Here is a 22,856-nt window from a genome sequence, read left to right as displayed (position 1 = left end):
GACCCTTGGGTTTCCCTGTGTACCCTCTACGGTGGAAGGAACCCGATGGAAAAAGAGGTCTGCGGCAAATCCCAGTTCTTCACGGCTTTCCAGAAATACTGAGTCATCTTCGAGAGCCAACGTGGTCTCAGGGAATTTGCTACGGGGCTGCTACAGAGTGTGTGTGTGTCTGTGTGAGAGCATGCGTGCCTACAGAAATAATCTGTCCCAATGAGCTTTGGGAGAGCTAAAGAGGAACCAGTTACATACTGGGGTTCCCAGAGACTTCCACTGAGATCAGATGAGCTCCCAGGAGGGATTCAGTACAAACAGAACAACCCAATATTGTGGGATATCTAGTTTCACACAGATTTTAATTAAATGGGACCAGCAAGATTTCAGCTCACCATAATTTACAAATATATATATATATATTTTTTTAGATAGCACACCGAGTCTGTCCATATTACCAGGACTCTGAGAAACAAACAACATGTAACCATACAGTATGCTTTAAAGGCCCATATATCCCATATGTATTTCCACCTTGGGAGACTGGGAGACTGCAAGGAGTGGAGTTTTACAGAATAAAAGCAATGACTGTGGCAGAACTGGGATCATCCAACCCATAGCTAATGGAAATACATCTTTCCCATCGCACTGTCATGATGTAGCACACAAATCCAGACCTCAGTCTAGATCTACACCTCAAAGATTTACACCAAGCACTTAGATTTTGTGCCGAGAGAAGGCCAACTGCCACGGATGGCACTGGTAATGTGGGACAAATTAAGGAAAACAAGGGTGTGAGTATTTGTAAGCAGAGCCTCAAAACATATGTTTTTAAAGGGTGAGAGAGAACGAAAGTGTGCTTCATTATACGCTTCAGATGATCCAGTCTCACCGCTCATTCAAGTTCTGGCTTTGACAGCTTCCCACTGTATCCTTTATATATCACCCGTTGTGACTAAGCATTGAGGGGACATGCAATCATTAATCACCATTATGGATTTCTTCCCTTCTGTTGGGTTTGACTTACAAGCTTCGGGGCAGATCCTGCAGCCTTTACTCCTCCCCGCAGCCCTTTGGCCAAGCCATCAGCCCAACGTCGCCCACGGAGCCCTCCAGGCGCTGCAGCATCGGTAGGATTGGGCGCCGTGTTTCCAACACCCGCGTCCCATTCCAACACGCAACGGCTCCTAATGCACAGCAGGAATTAGCAGAAACTTTGAACACTGCATTATTAAATTAAAAGGTTGCAATCTGCCATGAGATGACTTAAGCAGGACCTGGGAGTATGTGTCTGTTAATTTTAATGCTCTGTCTCAAAGTACAGAACTCCGGACATTTCCAGCATCATATTTAAAACATGGTACATCTACTAATACGTGATCTGGTGCATTAATGGACCAAATTAAGTTACAGGTATGAATTTTACATAAAATGGATTAATATTATATGTCATGGAGGAATTTTAAATACTCCATCTCCATGCATTTTTAATAGTTATGTGCTCTAATTTAATGTTCCCAGGCATTGCTTCGCTTGAAGTCCCTAAACTCTCCTCCTTCCCCCTCCCCTTCACCACCCCCACCCCCCCAAGGTTTCCTTGGGATTTTCCCTGCCTTTAAACCGGCGTCCTGAAGTCCCTCAAAATATCTGTAAAGCCGGGCTGGGTCTCCGACACCGGGCGGATAAAATCGCGTTTCACGACCCAAGGAGATGCGGGGGGGGGGGGGGGGGGGGGGAGGGGGGGGGGGGCGGGGGGTTAGCCGCCTTCCTCCGGGCAGGCGGCGGGGAGCGGCGCCGGCCGCGCAGGGCTGCGCTCGCCCCCGCGGAGCTGCGCGGCAGCCCGCGGGGGCGGTGCCGGGGGCCGCTGGGCGGCGGGTCCCGCCCGCATTCCCGCAGTCCTCCCTCCCCGGGACCGCCTTCCTCCTCCTCCTCCTCCTCCTCCTCCTCCTCCGCCGCCGCCGCCCCCGGGGGTCAGCGCCAGCCGCCCGCCCCCTCCAGCAGCGCCACCGCCCCCCCGGCCCCGCCGCCATTGGCCGGCGCAGCGTTCCGGGGGGGACACGCCGCGCTCTGATTGGCTGCGGCGCGGCACCGTGGCGCCCCCCCCCGCTCCCCGCGCCGCGCTCGCCTTGCCCCGCCGCGGCGGCGCCCCCGCCTCCCCCCGGCACCGCCCGCCGCGCCCCGCGCTATATAGCGGGCGGCGCGGGCAGCGACGGCGGTAGAGGCGGCCGTGGTGGCAGCCGGGCGGCAGAGGGCGGGTGCGTGTGGCCGTTGTCGCGCGGCCCTGCCAGCGCCTCTCGTTGCATCCCGGGGCGGGGGGGGCGCCCCGCCGGTAGTGCCAGCGAGGCTGCGGCCGTGCCCCGCTCCCCGTTGCGTTGCGGGCGGTGCGTTGTGCGGCTTGCCCGAGGTCGCCGGAGACGGCAGCGGTGGTGGAGAGGGAGGTCTGCCTCCCTCCCTGCGGCGCGATGAAAGCCGTGAGTCCCGTCCGACACCCCAGCCGCAAGGCGCAGCCCGGCGTGGCGGGCGGCGGCGGGGGACACCCGGCCCTGCGGTGCCTGGCCGAGCACAGCGGCTGCAAGGGGAGCCCGCCGTCGGGTGAGGAGCCGGCGGCGCTGTGCCTGCAGTGCGATATGAATGACTGTTACAGCCGGCTGAGGAAGCTGGTGCCCACCATCCCGCCCAACAAGAGGGTCAGCAAAGTGGAGATCCTGCAGCATGTCATCGACTACATCCTCGACCTGCAGCTGGCTCTGGAGACGCACCCGGCGCTGCTCCGGCAGCAGCAGCAGCAGCCGCCCGCCCTGCACCCGGGCAGCTGCCCCGCGGGCACCCCCAGGACCCCGCTGACAGCCCTCAACACTGACCCGGTAAGAGGTGCGTGCCACGCCACCCGCGGCTCGGGGCGCGGAGCGGGAGGGGGGTCAGCGCCGGCCGCCTTGGCAGCCCCCCCTCGGCGGTGGTACCTCACCGCCGCCGGCCCCGTGGCTCTGCCCCTGGAGGGGACGGAGCGCCGGAACGGCCGAGGGTGCGCGGGGGGGTGCCTGCATCCCCCCGGTGCAGGCAGGCACCCGCCCGGTGTTTACCGTGTAATTATGGGCTCTCGAGGGAGCCGCGGTAATCGCCGTGTTTGCACACACGGGAGCTGCCCTGCGCTTCCAGCGCTCCGCGGAGCGCGGCGGAGGCCGGCGGCCCCGGGGCTCTGCGCCTTGAGCGCCCACGGCGCGACGTGCTGTGGGATGAGGGGGGACGGGGGGCGGCGGCTCCCCTCCGCGGGACCCCCGTGGCAGCCTGGCGGTGCATGCGGCCGGGCAACGGCGTGCTCAGTGCCCCCGGGGGCTCCCCCGGCTGGGCGGGCAAGCCCACCGTCCGCGGGGCCGGTACCCGCCTGCGCACCCCCGGTACTCGGGGGCTGCCGGCAGTGCCCTGTGCGCAGGGGTGGGGGTGTCTGGGGAGTGGGGGGAGATCTCAGTGTCCTTCCCCCCCCCTAACTCGCCGTGTCCGTTGCTGCGCAGGCTGGCTCTGTTAACAAGCCGGGGGACAGCATCCTCTGCCGCTGACCGCCGCTCCGCAGGTGAGTGCCGGGGGGGGCAGCGCAGGCTCCCGCACCGCCTCTGCCGGGAAGACTGCCGAAGGGGGGGACCTTAGCCCGGCGAGACATTTTTGCAGGAGGCTGTGGGGGTTTATTTTTAATTACGGGGTGGTTATTTTATTTTTTTAATTACCGGGTGTTGTGGTTTTTTCCTTTTACCCCCTACCCCCGGAGCGCTTCTGGCTGCGGCGTGCAGCTGCGCATCCCTCCGCCTGGCCCAGCCTGGGAGCTGCGGTTGTTGTTTGACCTGGTTTGTTTTGGGTTGTTGATCAAGCATGTCTTGTGTTTTGTTGGTGGCGCCAGTCGGTCTGGAGCGGAGCGGTTCACACACCCCCTCTATTCATTCCTCTCCCACAGGTGTGCGGAGGCACCGCGGGGGGCGGGCGGCGGGGGGGGGTGGTGGGGGCCGGCCCCGCCGCACCGGAGGAAGGAGCCATCCAACCCCCCCATCCCCAGCAATTCCCATGCTTCATCCCGGCAGAGCCAGCCTTTTCACCGTTTTGCACGTCCGTAGCGGCCCCCCCGTCCCGTCCCGCCCCGTCTCTTCTCTTCGCTTCCCAGCAGATGCGAGCGGCGCGGCCGCGGTGCAGGCGCCTGGTGGACTCGAGCAGCAAAAGTTGCCACTCAGCCCCTGGTTAGCGAGGACCGAGCCGAAAGCAGACTTTAGAAGCGTTATAACTCTTTAAGGGGCCGAGCAGCTGAATCTTGAAGCTTTACTAATCTACCAGAGCATTTGTAGATATATTTGACATCTATTGTTTAAAATAGATGGATTTTATTGGGGCCCAGGGAACTTTCTACTCCCTGCAGGAATGTTACATATTGTATAGATAAATGAGTGACATTTCATACTGTGTATATATAGAGATGTTCTATAAGTGTGAGAAAAGTATATGCTTTAATAGACTGCTGTAATTATAAAATATTTTTAATTAAATATTTTTTTGTAAATATTATAAAGGTGTGTATGTTTTTTTTAAATCTGTGGGATTATCTCTTTAGAAAAACCACAGCTCAAGTACAGAGCTGCTAATATGGAAGTATCTTGAATGTGTAGGGCTTTTTTTTGTCCCCAAATGTCCTTTAGACTCAGAAGTTACAGCTAATAGCTAGTGGTCCTGCATGATTGCATGAGATGTCTAATTGCAAATAAACTTGTTTGGAGTTCATACAAATGTGTTTTCCTCAATCTAGACTTAAAATGTTTGTAAGTGTATTATACATTTTGAGACTACACTTTTGTCATTTAGGCACAGGGGTTTTTAGTGCATTCTATAAAACTAGCGGTAAGATATGTAGTGGTTTTTTACTTAGAAAAACAAATTCTATCTAGTTTTTGCATTATGGGGGCGATGCTTTAGATCTTTAATCAGCTTTTTTTAAAATCTGCTGTTGCATCAGATCAAGAGAGTTGTTCTGGAACTTCATTTAGCACCAAAAGGTTTTATTGCAAACTTGCATTCCTACAGCCTAGTGATCACTTAAAAAGTGAAAACAGTTCTCTGCTTGCAACCAAAGGGCAAAACCATTAACAAAACCAGTTGCTGTTCCTTCGTCCAAAGAGTATTAATACCGAACTGTAGAAAGGCACATGGGCAAAGTCATTATGATCAGCGATGTAAATTCATCTTAAAATTAAGTAGACCAAAAATCGGATAACTGCGTCAAGATTATTTTTCTAGTACAAAATGACTTACGTTTACCTGTAACATAGCTGCAGTGAAAATCCTGTTTAATCTCTGTGATGTGTAACTACTACATGTGAACATTAAACTAGATTTACCTGTCTTTAACTGTGATTTCTTCAGCTTATTTCTTCCATCCTCTGAATGTGCACATTCTCTCCACTGATTTTGTACATACCGTTTGACGGGTGGATTAATCTCGCAGCAGGGTTTTGTACCTTCAGGTCTTCCAGCCTGTGAACTGGTGTCCAGGCTCAGTGAAAGATGCTCGTCTTGTGTGATCAGTAGCCTGCGTGCTAGTGAAATAGGATTTTTCAGAGTGGGAGAATTAAGTAGGATTTAATTGGGTGCTTTGTAAATAGCTAGCCAACTGTGTGTGTAACATGGTCTGTTTGACTAAAAAAAGAGGATTTGATTCAGATTTATACAAGTGTCAAAAGTACTATAACCCAAGGGACAACTTCTATGAAATTAAATATTTATAAGGAAATTAACTACCAGGGTCATTAGCTATTGACTACAGTGATAATGTCAACAAGATGAGCATTCTCTTAATCAAAATAATTGCGTAAAGATCAAATCAAAAAGTGGCTAACGCATCTGGAAACAGAAGGCCTGTGTCACTGCAGACGCATTGAAAGTAGGGGCGTTCCACAGGCTGAGCCCTGTCGGGAGAGATGGGGAGCGGGTCTCTGCCTTGTGTTCCTCCAGCTCAGATGTTGCAATAATAGTAGTTTAACGAGAAAAATCCATGTTCTTGTAAAACTTAAGTCCTGAACTTCCCATTCTGTGTCCCCAAGTAATACAGTGACAGTACGAATGCTATCCATAGGACTTTTTACTGCAGTTTGGGAATTCTTCTGTTGTGTTTAAAAAAAAAAGCAACAATTTTCCAAAGGAAGGGTTTAAATTGATGTTTGATTTCTTTGTTTATCCTACTAATATTTGTAGTCTCCTGCTTTAGCTTGTATAGCTCAGCGTATTTTGTACACGGTGTTTCAGTAACATTAGTTCTCAATACCCCCATTTGTTTCTCTCTGCTGTTGCCAAATTGCGGTATTCTGTTACACAGCAGAGGAAGGGGGCAAAAAGTGCTGCCTTAAAATACGAAGCTACCTTGTCGAGTTTCTACATATCAAAGCTGATGTACCCTGGGAGAGCTGCTCACCCACTGAACTGCTCTTCGAGGGAGGGCGTACCAAGCCCCAGATTGTTTCAGGTCAGGGCAATCTCCTGCTCAGTGGCTTAGGGGGTTGGTTTTGCTTTTTTAAAAACTGTTGCGGTGCAACAAGTTCGGACCTTTAGAAAATGTAGTCTTATTAAAGAGCTGTGAAAATTGTTTCTGTTACATAGCATTCTTGACAAATGTGAAAGCCTGTGTACGATACTCAAGAAAGCTCTTTATCAGAGCATGGTAGATGCTCGTCTTGATTTATTCCTAATGCTACGTATGAAACCTTCAGCAAGGAATACCTGATCGATCGCTTCCTGATGGCTGGAATCAGTACAGTCCTAAATACAGCCAGACCTACTATTATTTTTCAAAGATTAATTTAGAGTCTTTCACCATATTATAATCCCATATCTTGTTCAAATCATGTTCTCCATATAGCAAAAGGCGTAAACGTTGGAACAAAGGCAAATTAAAAGGACTCGTTTCTTCTAACGCCTTGGTTTTTCTCTTGGTCAGAAAAGCATTCCTTAAAAGGAGCTTTTTGATTGCGTGATGAGGGTTGTGGTGAGGCTGCCAGATTAGGAATTAGGATACCAAATTCTGTTCCCAGATCTGCTACTGAGGCTCTTCTGTGATCTTGAGCAAGTCACTGGCTGTCAAACAAACTTCCAGTTTTCCACTTGCAGCGTACCAGTGGCAACATGTACTCGTCTTTATAGAAGCAGGGAGATGAACCAGGCAAAATGCACTTGTGGGTTTTTACTTCATCTTTCTTAAGGGGATTAAGTTTCAGGTAAGAAAGGCAGCAGAGGGAAAGCAGGGGTGATTGTCAGGAGAGCCTTCCAAGGAGGAGCCGACTGAGACATGCACTGTGCGTAGAGGCCGCGAGGAACCTCTTGCTTGGGACACTGAGACTGTAAAGGACTAGGAAATTGGAAGAGGAACATCTGAGGGACCTAGGTCTTTTCTGTCCCTGACTGGTATGCTGCCTGCAGAGCACAGCGATGGATGCTGCTGGCGCTGCCTGTCCGTTTCGGGGAGCTGCAGTGCGGAGGTCCCAGTCCTCGCAGATGCTGAGACTCCCCTCTGAAATTTCCAAATGATAGGAGGTGCTCCTTTAGTGCAAAAGCCAAATGCCAGCTCTTGCAGTGATAGATACATTTCCCCCGCTGTTTCACATGGGAATGGTATTTATTTTCACTTTCTAACCCATATAGTGTTGCTTTTAAGCAGTTGTTGCGTTTTCAGCCACAAGCGAAGCGGTCATAAAGAATGCTATAGCTGTCCTGCTGGTTGTTCGGAGAGTTAATGAATAAACCATGCATAGGATAAACAGGTTTATGCAAATGCAGAGCAGCACTTTACTATTATTTGTATTTTCAATGCTTTTGTAGCTGTAGAAGTCACATTTTTGTAAAACCTTTGCAGTTGGAATGAAGAAACCACGGTACAAGCAATTCAAGTAATTGTTTTAGATGCAACGCAATTTGCTGGCTTCTCCAATAGTAAGGCTTGCAATACTAAATAGCGTGCTTCCAAAACAGCATTGAAAATGTTTTGCTCTCCAGTCTCAGAACATGTGATCTGAAAACACAGGCTAAATATATTCCCCCCGTACAACTGCTTGCTCTCTTGCATTAGAAAAATCAATCCTTTACTCTTACTGCTGTGTAAGAGAAAACTCGTGTGCTGTGCCAAGCAGGAGAGCCTGCTTTCCCAAATGCCCAAAGCAGGCCGAACACACCAGCCCTGGGAGCACATCCCAGCTGAGCTGGGGACCGGGCACCCTGGGGCTGCGCGGCACATGGGAGCTGGGCTGCGGGCAGTAGACGGTCAAGCACCAGCACCGTGCTAGCCAGAGCCGGTCTCTCAGCCACCACGTCCTGGCCATGCCTCCTCAACAAAAACCCTTTTCCCCAAAAATTCGCAGGAGGCAGGCTATGGCATAGACTGCTGTGCGATCCCAGCAGCATGGGCAGGAAGGGGGATTTGCTAAGTTGGCATCCCTCCTCCTCAGCAAAACATCTGCTGGAAAAGAGCTGTGTCGCCCACAGAGCATTGAGGAAGGAGCGGTGCAAACCCTACCGCGCTCAGGCACAAGCAGAGAGCTGAAGTCATCGGAAAGATGCTGGTGAGCGATGGGCCCAGCTGGCAGGCATGCTAAAGTATTGCAAGGCAATGCTTCCCCCCCGTTTTGCCCTTCTTGAAGGTACGTGAGGGGAGGCAAGACCAGTTACAATCAGCACGGGGCTGTGCTGAGGCAGCTGAGGACCTGTAAGAATAGGCTTAGAAAGCATCGCCCCGTACATCGAGGTGTAACAGTGCCAGCGGGCTGTGGTGTCCCCCACCACGCTCTGAGGGACGCGGGCAGGGAAAGCAGAGCACTCTTCCGGCAGCTTGTTTTTGAGTAGAGGACACGGTGGTGGCTGGAACATGTTAGTCCCCATTTGTCATTTCTTGGCCTGTAGGGAGAAGAGCTGGCGCCCAGGGCTGTGGCACGTGGGGGTGGGAGCAGCCCCTCCACACCAGCCCCGGGCGCGCAGCCCTCCCCGCGCCACGTGCGACGGCAGTGCTGAGCGGGACGCGGGGCAGGGCAGCTCGGGCTTTTCTTCCTTTGATGGGCATGGAACACGCTTTGACATGGTATGGGGGTTGGTTTTGATTTTCTTCCCTTTTTTTCCTTCTCTGTTTTAACCTTCTCTTAGCCTTGGGTTTGTTTGCCTTTTTTTTTTTTTTTTTTCTTTTTTTTTCCCCCTTGCTTTTTTCCCAAAGATAATGTGTTTATCAACTCACAGGATACACTCGTTTCTGGTAAAAGAAGCACTCTGACAATTTTCACAACATGTATAATTTACTTAAGGGCCATAATGGCTTCTTCTGAGCCATGTGTCATGTAAATAAATATTCCAACGATTTTTAACATGCATATTATGTACTCGGTAGATCAATGGCTCCTTTGAAGCTGTTACAGTTTATCCTGTAAGTTGCTATTCAGACATTTTTTAATATGTATTATTTATTCAACAGGCTATCTCTTCATTCAGAGATGCCGGTGTCTATAGCAGTCTTAACATCTCTATCTTGTTTAGGATATTTCAAAATTAATATTTCTCAGCCTTTTCAGCAGGTTGGAGAGATCCCCATGAAAATGTAGAAAGGGGAAAGAATAGCTCAAATGAGACTGTAAGATCCGTCCACTGCAGATCAGGTTTTTAAGACAGTTTACTCTGCTCCCTTCCACCTTCTCTGCCAGCCCTGGAGATGGGCAGTGTCAAGAATGGCTGCAGGGCTGGGGGGGAGCCTCGGAGGGGGTCTGGGAGGGCAGTGGTGCCTGGCCCAGGAGGGGCAGGAGGGGCAGGAGGGGGAGGGTGCCAGGGTGACACGGCCGGTTGCCCACTGACTTGTGTGGTGGCTGTGGGAGCATCACGGCGCTGGGGCAGCAGCGATGCGCAAGGGAAGCGTTTTTTTGGTCCCTGTGCAGGACAGGCTCAGCGGGTAAGTAGGAGCTGATATGCCAAGCACTGGTTTGTGAGCTGCCCCGGTCCTTCAAGCACCGGCAGGGTTGGTTCTGCCGGGGGGTGAATGGGGTTTTTTTTTGGGGGGTGCAGCTCTGGGAGCTCTGTGCCAGGCAGTGAGCACAGCCAGGGGCAGGTGTGAAGGTGCAGGGCACGTGGACGTGAAGGCGTGCACACAGGTGACTTTATGCTCTGCAGCTATTAGTCAGGGAGAATCCTTTTCCATTCCCAGTGGGTGGGGGAGCAGGCAGACGTGATACACAGCTGCAAGGGGAACCCTGCGAGATCCCAGGCCCTTGCAGGAGTGGCCCAGGAGATAAGAGGGCCTGCGACCTCAGTGCTGGCTGATGAAGGAGGAGAACCTGGGCTGAGAAAGATAAAGTTCCTATTTAAATGCAGACGTCTGCAACAATAGAGGTGGAAACATGAAAAAAATAGCTCTCAAAGTCATTTTCTTGGAGTAGGAAGGCTTTTGTCTCACCTTGTTTAAACAGTCCCACTCCCCTGTTTAGTTTACTTGTGTTAATATCCCCCAGAGGCTTCATCATTTCCTATTGATGAGCATACACACACACACACAAAAATCATTTTGCTGTCCATGCATTTAATTCTCTTTCCAAGTGCTTAAAATTCAGCATGTCCCTTCAGTTCCAAAGGTGCTAGATCTTCAAAACCAGCAAGCTGCTCACAGTCAGCTGGGAAACCCCATGTTGTTTTGGAGCACATAAAAACATTCAGTGCTGATAAATACCCACACTGTGTTTTGCATCTTCATAATTTGGGATTCCATTTACTTGACATATGCAATAAATAAAACAATAAATAAAATATGCTCCCTGCCTCAAGGACATTCTCTACATAAGTTGCAGCCCAGTGTACAAACTCCTTCCGAACCAGGTGGTGGTATGTATGCATCCACCGCACTCCCTATTCCAAATGCAGGGGCACCCTCTCACAGCTGACTACGAACAACGCTCTTTAAACCATACAGCTACGGATAAGACTTATAATAAGAATAAAGTAACCAAAAGAGAGTCCTGCTTTAGCTGGAAAACAGGCAAATTGTTCTCGTTAGCCTTTTTTGGTGAAAAATGCCTCTACCTAAAGCTTTGGAAAACTCCACTGACTCAGCTCTTGATCAAATGCCCACCAAAGTGTTTCCATCACCTTCAGCAGATGTCAAATGGCAAATTCACAGGAATGAATGGGTACATTTAGGGCTCTGTAGTGCTCTGCTCTGCATGGACAAAATCCCATTATGCCTCATCCAGGCCTCAGTTGGGAGCTAGGTTTTGCCATTTTTTACCAATTTACTCCAGACCTGCACTGTTATCACTGGCATAAGAAGCTGGATGCAGCCTTTGAGCAAGCAGAATGGCACCAGGGCTCGCAACTTTTGCCTTTCACCTATTCTAAACCCACAACACCTCGCTACGTGAAGAGTTACATGCAACTCAATAGCAGCAGCAGCTCCGGCAGGGCTCAGCGGTGAAGGACACAGATTGTGTGGCCAAACTCATCCCCCCAGCTTAGAGCTGGACCCAGTCTCCTGATCCTCTCAGTGCATTTGGTATTAGGGCCTGGTTTGAATGGCCGGAGAGCTATAAAATCCCCTCTCCTGTCTCAAGATAGGGTTTGGGTTGAGTTTTGCCGTGAGTTTGGCTATGAGTTTAGCGGTCATGGCAGGGTCGGATGCTTGCTGCCATCAATTGCTGCGGGCGCTTGCATCGTGTTTGGCTTGAACACGACATATGAACAGAGATAATCAGCCTCTGATATGCTTGCGTCTGTGTTGCAGGGCAAGGTCTTCTTTATTTTGCTGGGGCAACAGCCATATTGAAACAAACTGTATGTTGTTTTCTTTCAGACAGGTGTGATGGCACACCTGCGGAGCTTGGGCTTGAATAGCAACTCCTAACCTTTTGTGGGTAAGGTGGGGGGCAAATCCTGCTTAACAAGGATGTCAAACTGATCTTTGTTCCCTTCTCCCAAGCAAGTATCTGTGGCAACAAACTGGAGACAGGTAAACAATCAGCTTCTGCTGCCACAAGCTTTCCATTTACAGTTCACCAGGAGCTCTTATTATATGAAAGGAAAGGGTGGATGTGGTGTCAACACAAGGTAATAGTAATATTATTTGAACAGGTGTGTGGGGTGTTGCTAAAGTGAGAGAACGGGTGAGCGGTAGGGAGCAGTTAGTACAGGGCTGTGCATGTAATAACCAGAGCTCACCCGCGTTTATTATCATAACAATCATGTGCAGTGATAGGTTTTGCAACGAGCTAGTCTGATTTACCTGGTACATTAAACCAGTTTCGTGATTTCTCACTTTCTAACTCCCTGCTGGGAAATATGCATGCTAAAAATCCGGTGAGCAGACCCACTGTGCACACAGGTACAGACAGATAACCCATCAGGTCACAGTTATCCTCCAGCCTCCGCTCCTCCACGGACAACTTTGCAACTGATTTACATCGGTGGAAGAGAGAAAGCAGATTAAGTATCTCAGCACTGCATTACAAAGGGATGGCAGGTTTGCGGGAGTGTTAAGGCACCTTGGAATAGGGAGAGTCCAGTACCTCAGCAGTTTGGTCTTTACATCTATTGTCTGTAATGCCGTTAATTTTAAAAATGTATTTCCAGTCTGTGATGTAGGTTATATTGATATGCATTTGTGATTTGAATGTATATTCATCTATGCGTGTATGGAGTTAGATGGCTATCCTTTCAGTGAGAAAACTGTATGCCGAAAGAGAGAATGGAAACAGTAAAAATAATCTTTTGGTTTGTATGTTTAAAGGGCCGACTGGAATGGCCTTAGAAAGGATTCACACAGTAGGTACATACCTTGCTGAAATGTGCATGTTTCCATTGTGAGAAACAAAGGGAAAAATCATACCTTGATATGCTCTCAGAGTAGAGATATGCTCTGTGATTCACTGAAGACGGCTATGGAGGTTACAAAACAGAAATTAAGAGACGATATAAATTACATGAAGGTGTTCTAGATGATTAGACAACTCGTTGGTCCATTTACAGCGCTGCTCCTATCTTTTTATCAAATTTGATGAAAGAGTGGCAAATTGTAAGCAAGGCAATTTTGCGCTCTCTCCTGTCCTTAAGTCCTACTTTCTTTAGTGAGATCTTAATGCGTATCCTGAGCATTTTAATAAGAAACTATTGCATGCCACTGGTTTGTGCAAACAGTAGTTGTATTATTACAGGGGTGAATTAATCTTCCAGGCATGCATTTGTGTTACTCAGATCAGGCAGGGTTTATTTGCAAAGGGCTGACCCTGCTTCCTGGCAGGTTTGCTCAGAGATGCCGTGCCAGATTCCCTCCAGCCGATGCAAAAGGGTTCAGCTGGCACATCGCGGGGACCACGGGGACAGTCACACGGCAGGGGCTGGCACCTGAACGAAAGCAGGGCAAGGGGCTGTGGGGACAGCAGCACCAAGCCCTGGACTGGGAGCAGCTACCCTCAAGCCTGGCTCTGCATCCTTCTGGTAGTGCAGATTGAGCCTGAGATGACAGAAGAAACCTTGATTTCAAGTAGCTTGTTCCCTCTTTAAGCAGAACTACTACAACATTTCCCCGTGTACGGATTTCATTAAGTAAATGCTTAATAGCAGAGTAGTTCTCATCTTAGGACAAATATTTTAGAGATCCCTTGTTAGTCACATCAGGTGTGTGCCTTCAATAGTGCGACATCTGTTATTTGTTAGATGTAAACAGAGAAGGAAAAGGGGTTATTTGCCCTGTCCTGGGCTCTTCAGCGATCCAGGCAACCTGGCTGAACGTGCCGCAGACAGTCCTGACAGTACAGCTCTTTCAGGAGGGTAACATTGCACCAAATGTTGAGTAGGGGGTAACTAAAAAGTGTTGTATTACGCTTGGGTGCCCTTTCATTTTATTTTTTTTTACGATCCAGTGTGTACTTTAAACATAGCTTGCTCCTAAGAATTTCCTCATAGGAGTCAATGCTATGCTGCTTTTTGAGCAGAGCAAACATTGGATGGGCCCTTCACAAATGGAAGGTAAGTCACGGTCAGCTGAAAGGAGCGTACTCCTGATTGCAAGGGTCCAGACTTCTGGATTAAAGCCAGCATCTTGATCTTGCTTTGCATGCTTCATTATTTCATGCTGGAAGACAGATGTTTTGGGGTTACATCACAAAACTCTTACTCTTTGCTTCACATGGGCTTTGCCAGTTTTTAAGCAGATACTTAAGCAATCAGAAGTAACAGCCTGGTAACATTTTAGGCATAGTTTGCAGAATTTGGTGGAGTCAGGACTTTAATGAGAGAACAGCGGATTCTTTCATTACCTCAGACGCAGTTTAACACTTCGTTCATACACAGTATTTATAGGCCATGCATTACTCTATTATGGACTGGCTATCGCAGTGCAAAAGTGGTTGGCAAAGTCATTGCGGTGTGCTGCAGAGGCACGTTACGGCTGCACACCAAATGCAAAGAATTCCTTGAACGTAGGTAAGATGTATTCATTATTATTGTCAATCAGTTAAGAGCCTGGTGTGTGTGTGTGTGTGCGTGTGTAAATCTAAAGTCCTAGGAACACAGCATTTCTTCCACTAAGCGTAATTTTTCAGAACATGATGTGTATGTTTTGTGCCCGGTGATTCTCACTTGCTGGCATTCTCCTACACGCTTGGGAGTCGTCCCCTTCCTTTCCAGCAGCCTAAGGAAAATGCTGCCCTCTCTTGAAATTCGGGAAGCGGTGCACACGCATCCTGCGGGGCTGGTGGGTGGCAAGAAAGGCAGTATCACATTTTATACTATAAAATAGAGTTGGGGGAGTTGTTCTGAAGGATGAATATTCTCTAAAATATAAATTATCTTCATTTTCGAAAATTGGAAAACAAGCAAAGGTACCCTGCTCCTTTAGGGAAATATCTTAGCCAGGGAAATTTCATTGTCTCTGGTGCTCAAATAGAGGAGAGACCAAGTCCTGAAATCCTTTGGACTACTTTAAATGAATCTGCATTCAAACTGCAAGAATCTGTTTGACTATTTGAGTTGTGAGTTTTTCTCATCTAGGTCTTGCAGTTGGAGGAAAACTTTTTCCAATAGGCCTTCTTTGAAGGCAAGAGGATGCAACAGCTGCCACTGGTCCTCTGCCCCAGAAAAGAAACAGTCAGGGTTACTCTAGTGTATAATAACCCCCATAGTTTGCCCACTGGCATGGGACCACTGATGTGGTGGCTGTAGAAACCAAAGTGTCTCTGCCCTGAGCAGCTCAGTCAGGAGATGTGTCTCCAGTGGGAGGGAGGAGGATGTTTCTCCAGCTGTTTCTCTTCACTGGCAAGCAGCTACACAGATAGGGCATACCCTCGTGCATCTTCCTTCAAGGAGGGAATATCAAGCAGACCCTGTGGAAAAAGCTAGGCTGAAGTAGCTACCGCCTCCATTTCTTTGAGGCATTAAAAAAAAAACAACCAAACAAACAACAAACGAATGCTCTTGTTTTCTCCCTTACACACCCCTGCTTAACACATCTTCCTGCTGGAGGAAAGGGGTGAAAAGAACCATTGCATCATGTGTCAGGGGGGCTGCTTATAAGGTGTCATACAAAAAAAATGGCATTCCTAGGAGGGAGGGCATGTAATTTTGGTCTGTAGTACTCCAGAAGATGCCAGTGCAAATATGAGAACCAGGTTTTGTGGGTAGCAGGTACCTCATAAGAAGAATATGATGGGGGGGCATGCACTGTGGAATAACTGGGAGAAAAACATGTGTGCACACCTAAACCTATGGTTTTGTTCCTTCCCTCTTATTATTTCACATTTTTTGTTTCGAACATACAACTTCCTACCAAGCCCTCTTGCTGTTTTCCGAAGCTAAAAGACAGGTAGGCAGCAAGTTTGCAGGCAAAATGACTGGGCTAACAATAGCCATGCATCTTGTTAGTGCCATGATTTGTGCAAAGGGGCATGCTTCTTAATATTTATCTCATTTTTCTCCACCTACAGATATTTATTTTTTTTTTACAAAAAAAGTGAGGTTGGTTAATCCCAAATGCCATCTGAAACAGGATAAACAGAAGGGGACGGGGCATGTATCTGTCACTGGTACTGTATACTGTCTCATATATATTAAATATGAGACAAAGTAATAAAAATAAACAATACAGTGTTGTGTCAGTTGCAACTCAGACAGTAACAAAATATTGCCACATTTTTCCTTGCAAAGCTGGCTATGTGGTGGCTGGAAAGACCCCTAAAGCATATAAAGCTCTTATCTTCATACATTTCCCTAAAGAATAATAGATCAGTTGGTGCTCTGATGCTGTTTTAATAATGTACAATTTACAATTCATTTGGTTACCAAGCACTCAGAGTATAATTAATTTCCCAGACCCTTTCTACACATTCGCATGGTTTATGACGGTAGGGAGTGGAGGCGGGGGAGCCGTGTCCCCCTCCCCGATGCAGGAAGGTGTCTAGATGTGCACCCCGGCCGGTCTGCAGGCAGCCCTGCCGCTGCAGGGGTGGCAGGGCTCCATTTCCCCCTCCCTGCCTTTCCCTTTCCCATTCCCATCCATGAACAACTCCGAGGGGATGTCGCCCCAGGGGTGAGCCTGGCTCAGCCCGCAGCACCCCAGTAACATTGTGTCAGAGCTGCCCCATCCCTCCAGGATGCAGCGGCCCTGGGGTCCACCCTGCCGGGCCGGAGATGTGCTGCTAGTGCTGGAGCAAAAGCTAAGGTGAGCCCAGGGGGAGTGTCAAGGGCGAAAGGCAGGTGATGAGCCCTCAGCGCCTCTCACTGATGCCTCCCTTCACCCATGCAGCTGGGGACAGGGGGGTCTGGCAAGAACACAGGTATTGCTTCGGTCAGGAGCTACTGCCGATCTGTCGGTGCATGAAGCCTAATAGCATTCCACACAATCAAGACATGAAAACTGGAGGGAAAGACTCCAGAAGCCAGCTGAATGCATGTTGTTGGGGGTTTTATTTCCACAGTCCCATTATTTTTCCCTTTATGGGGAACCTGTACAGTTGCCTGAGAGATTTATATAATGGACTCTGCAATGAATGGAGCTGCTCTTCTCTGATGTCTTGCACATCAAAGCAATTTTTTTCAAATCTACATTTACCTCTTTGATAAAGACAACACTGGGAGGAATTCAGCAGCTACAGGCAACCTGCGGGTCTGCACATCCACCCAGGGCTTGCTTTGACAGCGGTGTGTGAATCGCTATTCAAGTGCTGCGTTTGTTTCCATTATCAAATAAACAGGGGTTTCCTTTTCTGAATTTTCCAAACATTCTTTTCCTTTCTGATACTTTCAATTCCTATACGTGTACAGTGTATGTATACACATCTATGGATACTTGTGTATATGTGTATATATATAGATGTATCTGTGTGTGTATATGTGTGTGTATACACACACACACACAAATATATATATATGAAACCGTATGTGCCCAAGGGCGGAGGTCTCGGTTTGTGAAGGTTCAGCACACAATCCTGGATGTAACCAAACAAGTACTCACGTTGAAGCGCAGCTTAAAGCTAGGCTTACAAACTTTCTACAACTAGAGATGCAGTTTCTTTCTTTTTTTCTAGCTGTTTAAAGCCTGTGAAAGGTACAGTTTTCTTCTGGGGGCTACAGAACATTGTAAGCCAGGGCAGGAAATGTTGGATTAACCCTTACAGGGGCCTGTGTGATTTTCACAAGGCATTAGCTGTAAGAGGTACATCTTCTCTGGCCCTGCCTCTGCAGCTGGGTAGTCAATGTTCTGGCACTCAGCCTATTGATTGGGTTTCCTGACCTCTTACTTGAACAAAGGTGTGGTGAGGCAGAGGCCATGAAATACTGCTTTCACATCTTGTTTCCATATAGAATTCAGCAGCCAATTTGCCAACACACTGCAGACCTGCAGCTCTTATGTTTTGCAGTCATAGAAACTTGACTGTTCTGTGAATCGGGGCATATCTATCAACATAAGAACTAAAAATATGATTAAGGACATCATGTATATATTTGCAAAACCAACAGTAACAAATGTTTTTATTACTATCAGCTATTCTTATTCACAACATAATCACAATTAAAAGCCTAAGTGGTTCACGTACCACAAGTTTCACTTCGCAACAGGGCCCAAGACCCTTCCCGCGCAGTGGGGTTTGCAGGGGTTTAAAGCAACGCCTGTGTGGCATGGGAAGGCTCTTGGGGTCCTGCCCCCACAGGAAAGCGCTGGCCTCTCCTGCCCGAGAGAAAGCACCCAGGAAAACCTGATGCAAACTCTTCCTCAGATGTGGGAAGTAGCGAACCTGAAAAACTTACAAGCTTTGAATATCAAAGGGTCAAAATGTACCCTTCAATCCAGGTGAAGTTTGCCTACAGTCAAGGAGTAAATGAATGCCTGTGTAATTATCCATTAACAGCTTCTCAACATTTTTTACCTGTCTCATTTCTCTCCCGTACAATATTCCTCTTAGCATTATTTCTCTTTTTAGTTCAAAAACATTTTGTTTCGATTTAATGTTCCCTAAGAAATGAATACTGTGTGCCTAAAATTCTCACAGTCATCAACCTGGTCGCAAAACAAAATTCTCTGCATTGAATTTCCTGGTCTGTATCTATTAAACAAACAAAGAAACAAACAAATACATATATAGATAAATAAACAAAAAGCATAGCATTCCTAGGAAGGTTTATTTGTTTTATTTCAACACTTTTTTCAATACTGAAATCAAACAAAAATTTCTCAGACATGGAAGTGAAGTTGATGATGTTTAAACCCACAATGGCTTAATAGCATTTATCAGAAATACATAAAAAAGCGTTTTAAAAGTCGATCACCTATTATTCTTTTCTCTGGAAAAAAATAATAATTTTCTGCCAATCAAATCCAGCTAAACCACATGTTTTTCTTTTATGATCACTGGGTGAAGAAAGAGTCTTTTCTTGTTTCTTAGTCCATGTTAAACATGAGATGGAAATGAGATGGCCTCGGCAGTGATGGAGTCAGGGGTCCAGGCTGGTGCCCACATCACCCCTGGTTAGTCCTGTTAGACACCTTCCCTCGGATTCACTCCTGTGAACCCACAGGGACTACTGACAGTAGAAGTTTAAATGTGCCTTGGCGTGGAGGCCAGCTGGCGCAAGATGGCCCACATCCATTCTCCTCATCTTCCCTCCCTCCCAAAATGCCTGTTGGGAATGGTCCCTGGCCAGTGTTAACACCTGAGCTGTATCCAGGCATGGCTGGGGAGAGTTGTACTTGACCCAAGCCAAAACCATGCCAGGGACCTCTCTAACAATTTAACAATCTGGAAAATTGAGCTCCAGCACCTGGGGACGTTCCCTGGCACTGTTTCCTTGACTGCCTGCATGTAGCCGCGTACAGCAAACCCCTTCGATAAAATCCCAGCACGCTGACACCTTCAGTGCAGGGTTCACATTGAAATGCACAAAGGCAGACACTTCCAACACGTCAGCCAAAGCATTACGTTGAAATTCTGCAAATCAACTAATAAGCGTTGTGATGGTTTTCAAAAGAGAGCCTCAAATTTGCCAAAAAGGGAGTTGGATCCCCAAGTTGAAGGGAAGTCAAGATAATACTTAAGTGGCTTATTCCTGAAAAGCTACCACTTGACTTTCTGCAATGAACTTGACAACGTAAGGCTTCGTGGAAGGTATGCAAAACAACAGGCAAAGCTCAAATTAAAAAAGCATATGTTGGGTCAAGGACAAAATAATCATGTCATCTCGAGATGCGACAGGCCAGCTTACTTAGCTTGATTTTACCAGCACAACTACCTGGCACTTTCTGTGATCAGGATGCCCACAGCTGTAATCTAATGTGATCTGGAGCTTATTCACTGATCACAGCTGTGTAATTTCAGGTAACATGCTTCCCTTGTTTAGTTTTGTTTAACATTGTTAAATATATAGTCAGACCATCTGCACAGTATTTTTTTAAATTGGAAATTACAACCATAACTTCCTTTTTATATATCAATAAACTAAATAGCAAAATTTCAAAGGGATCCTTCTCTACCAAACACTGAAGCAGAATGTTTGTCCCACGCCACACCATTGCCTAATTGCACACTAATTGGACAAACGTGATTAAATATTTCAAGATCTTTACTAATTGCCTCTATTTTAGCTTTAAAATTTGCTTGCCACCAACAAATTTAATGACATTGGTGTCTAGTCATCAGCAAAAAGCCCAAGAGTTGCTCTTTAAAATGTACCTAGTCAGAATATTTACTGATTGTGCATTGTTGTTTCCAATGTAGCTTAATTAGAAATCCAATCAGTTCTCTAAGTCTAATTATACTTGATTTGTAGATTCAGACTATGATACATAATGAAGCTAAGCAGCTAACAGTAAACGTGCTTGAAATGTAACAATAAGAGAAATATTTTTAATGCATGCCTTGTTATCATTTTAGAAACTCCAAGTAATATACGAGATCAAACACAAAGGGAAATACAGAGATTTATGACTCAATAGATTTAAAAAAAACCCTGCGTTTTATCCTGCAGCAATAGGACTGGTGTATGTTTAGTGTTTAAAAATATTTCCTTTGTTTGTTTACATATTTGTTTGGACAAAATAGCAGCATATATTTTGCAGATACTTTGATGTCTGTACTTGGTTGCGTGTATCTTCCAGCAGTTATTTTTGCCTGGTGTTGGAGATGGCATTCTGCACCTGGAGCTGAAGGCTGGGCTAGGGATGGTTACGAAGGCTGCAGTCCCCTTTAGCTGAGCCCCGACATCCTCAATGCATCCTTAATTTACTCTTCTCTGCAAGAAATATCCTTTAGGGGCCAAGGGCCAGATGTTTCTTTTTATTCCATGCTGTGCAGGGAAGCACATCTGCTCTGCTATTATTTGTTACCTCAGTCCTACAGCCTGAGCACTGCAGCTGCATCCTTACACCCTTGCTGCGGGATCAAACTGACAGCCATCACCTTTTGTGGGCCAGGCGTTGCCTGTGATGTCCCTTTGTTAGAATTTTTGTGGGATAGCAAACATTCTGACCATCGTTAAGTAACAAGCCACACCAATGTTTTCTGGAGAACAGGCAAAACCTGGAGCAAGCAGAGGAGGAGGAGGGAAGTCCATCAGCAAGTCACCCTGAGACCTGCAGTTGCTTCCGTGTGTTTCCAAGAGAGGAATCAACAGGCAGCCACACTTTTCCATGTAGTAAACAGCAGTTACCCAGGGGCTTTTCAGAAATCAGCCTTTGCCATTGCTACCTCTCTAGCTTGGTGGCTTTGACCGTCATCTTCTGCAGACTTCTTGGCAACCACTTGTTGCTCCTAAAGGGTTCGCTGAAGGAGGCAAAGCTTGCTGTTCGGGAGCTTCAGTCTGCTGTAGAAGACACTCTTTCTCCACTAGAACATTTTTAGGAGTCTACAGATTAGAAACCATTAAAAACCACCTAGGTTTAATCTGATGTGGAAAAAACCCACCTCTAAACCTGTTATGGAAAGCACCATGATCCCAGACCCCATGTGAGGAGAGGAGGAGCAAGGTAGGTAGCGACCACCTTATTGGAGCAGGTTCTTCTGGAGGCTGCAGCAGAAGGAAATTCAGGCACTCTGAGCCTTTGCTTTTAAGAGGGGACTCCTAGGGGCTTTATGCAGCTCAGGGTTTTCTCTCCTTGCCTTTTTTATTCTAAATCTCTTCTTAAATAAAAAAAAAATGTTGTTTTTTTTTTTAAATTTTTGCAGGTTTTTTTGCTGCAAAGAAAAGGCATAACCAACTGGCAAGTCTTTTTGTGGGGCCTACAGAAGACGAATGTTGAGAGCTCACCCTGCTAATTGCTGCAGCTCTAGAAGAAGCTAATTAATAAAGCAGATCATGAATAAAAGCTGTTCCCCAAGTTGTGGCAGCACCACTGAGAATACGAAGGATGGGGAGAGGGAGGAAGGGGAGGCAAGAGGGCAAAAAGAAGGCAGTAAACAACAAGGTTAATGCTCACTTCTGCTCAGTAAGAAATGCAGTGCATAACATAAGCAGCCACTGAGGAAAAAAAATTAAAAAATTCTTGGTGGAGCCGTATGGCTTAGCTATGGGCAATGCAATCACGCTACCACATGGCATCACGGTTTTAAACGTTCAGGATGCCACCCCAATGGAATAAGCCACCAGGGGCAGGTCCCAGCTCACTAGAAGCTTGCTCAGATGTGGAACCATGAGCTGGCTGGGGGGACAGCCCAGGCTCCCCCACGGTCCCCCAGCTCTGGTCCTGGTGGCTGGGCTGCCTGGCCACGCTGCACTGGTGGTCCTCCACTGGTTTGTGGGGTCTCTGCTGGGAAATACATCGAGTGGCTTGGCCTAGTGATGGTGTGATTTGTTGGGTGCAATGTGGAAAGAGCCAGCGGGTGATGTGGGCTTTCATGGTGGCTTCCTCCCTGGCCTCGCCAGCACCAGGGCACGGCCTTGGCATGCTCTCCCCAAAGCGTTGGCTCGCCAGCTTCCCAAAGCACTCGAGCGCTGTAGATGAAGAGCACTGAACAGCAGCTGGCTATTATTCTCAAGCTTCCAGCGTGAAATTTTGTTCCACATACAATGAGATAAATTTTAATAATTAATTTTTTTTTTAAGTAACCACTGTGACAGTTCTCTTTAAAGAACAAAAACCGTGAAGTGGAGTTGTTACTAAGAATTTGGCCCTGCTTTAACAGCAATGTTTGAAATACTTTTCTGTGTGGTTCTACTGAATTTATTGAGCCCAGGGATTGGGTTCCCCCTCCCCTCTCTTTTCTTCTTTGCTCTTAAAATCAATGGCAGCAAGGACAAAATTTTTAAAAACCAGAGAAATAAAATATTTCAGACATATCCCACACACTAACCAGTGTTCAATATTTTATCTTTCTTTACTTTTTTTTTTTCTTCATCTGTGTGCAATC

The 22,856-nt window shown here is 47.4% G+C and overlaps 1 protein-coding gene across 2 annotated transcripts; it reads left to right on the top strand.

Moving 5' to 3' along the window:
* The first annotated feature begins 2,195 nt into the window (after positions 1-2,195).
* On the top strand, positions 2,196-5,370 carry ID4 (inhibitor of DNA binding 4, HLH protein). Of its 2 annotated transcripts, none has more exons than XM_040588699.1 (3): positions 2,196-2,855; positions 3,501-3,559; positions 3,935-5,370. In XM_040588699.1, the coding sequence occupies exons 1-2, from the start codon at positions 2,454-2,456 to the stop codon at positions 3,543-3,545; spliced, it is 447 nt and encodes a 148-aa protein (XP_040444633.1). In that variant the 5' UTR covers positions 2,196-2,453; the 3' UTR covers positions 3,546-3,559; positions 3,935-5,370. The 2 variants fall into 2 exon arrangements, with proteins under 2 accessions (XP_040444633.1, XP_040444634.1); XM_040588700.1 differs by having other exon boundaries at positions 2,196-2,862.
* The last annotated feature ends 17,486 nt before the right edge of the window (positions 5,371-22,856 follow it).

Source organism: Falco naumanni, chromosome 3 (genome assembly GCF_017639655.2).
Source record: "Falco naumanni isolate bFalNau1 chromosome 3, bFalNau1.pat, whole genome shotgun sequence".
NCBI classification, from domain to species: domain Eukaryota; kingdom Metazoa; phylum Chordata; class Aves; order Falconiformes; family Falconidae; genus Falco; species Falco naumanni.
The sequence above is the reverse complement of the archived record's forward strand: the minus strand, read 5'-3'. Positions and strand labels throughout refer to the sequence as shown.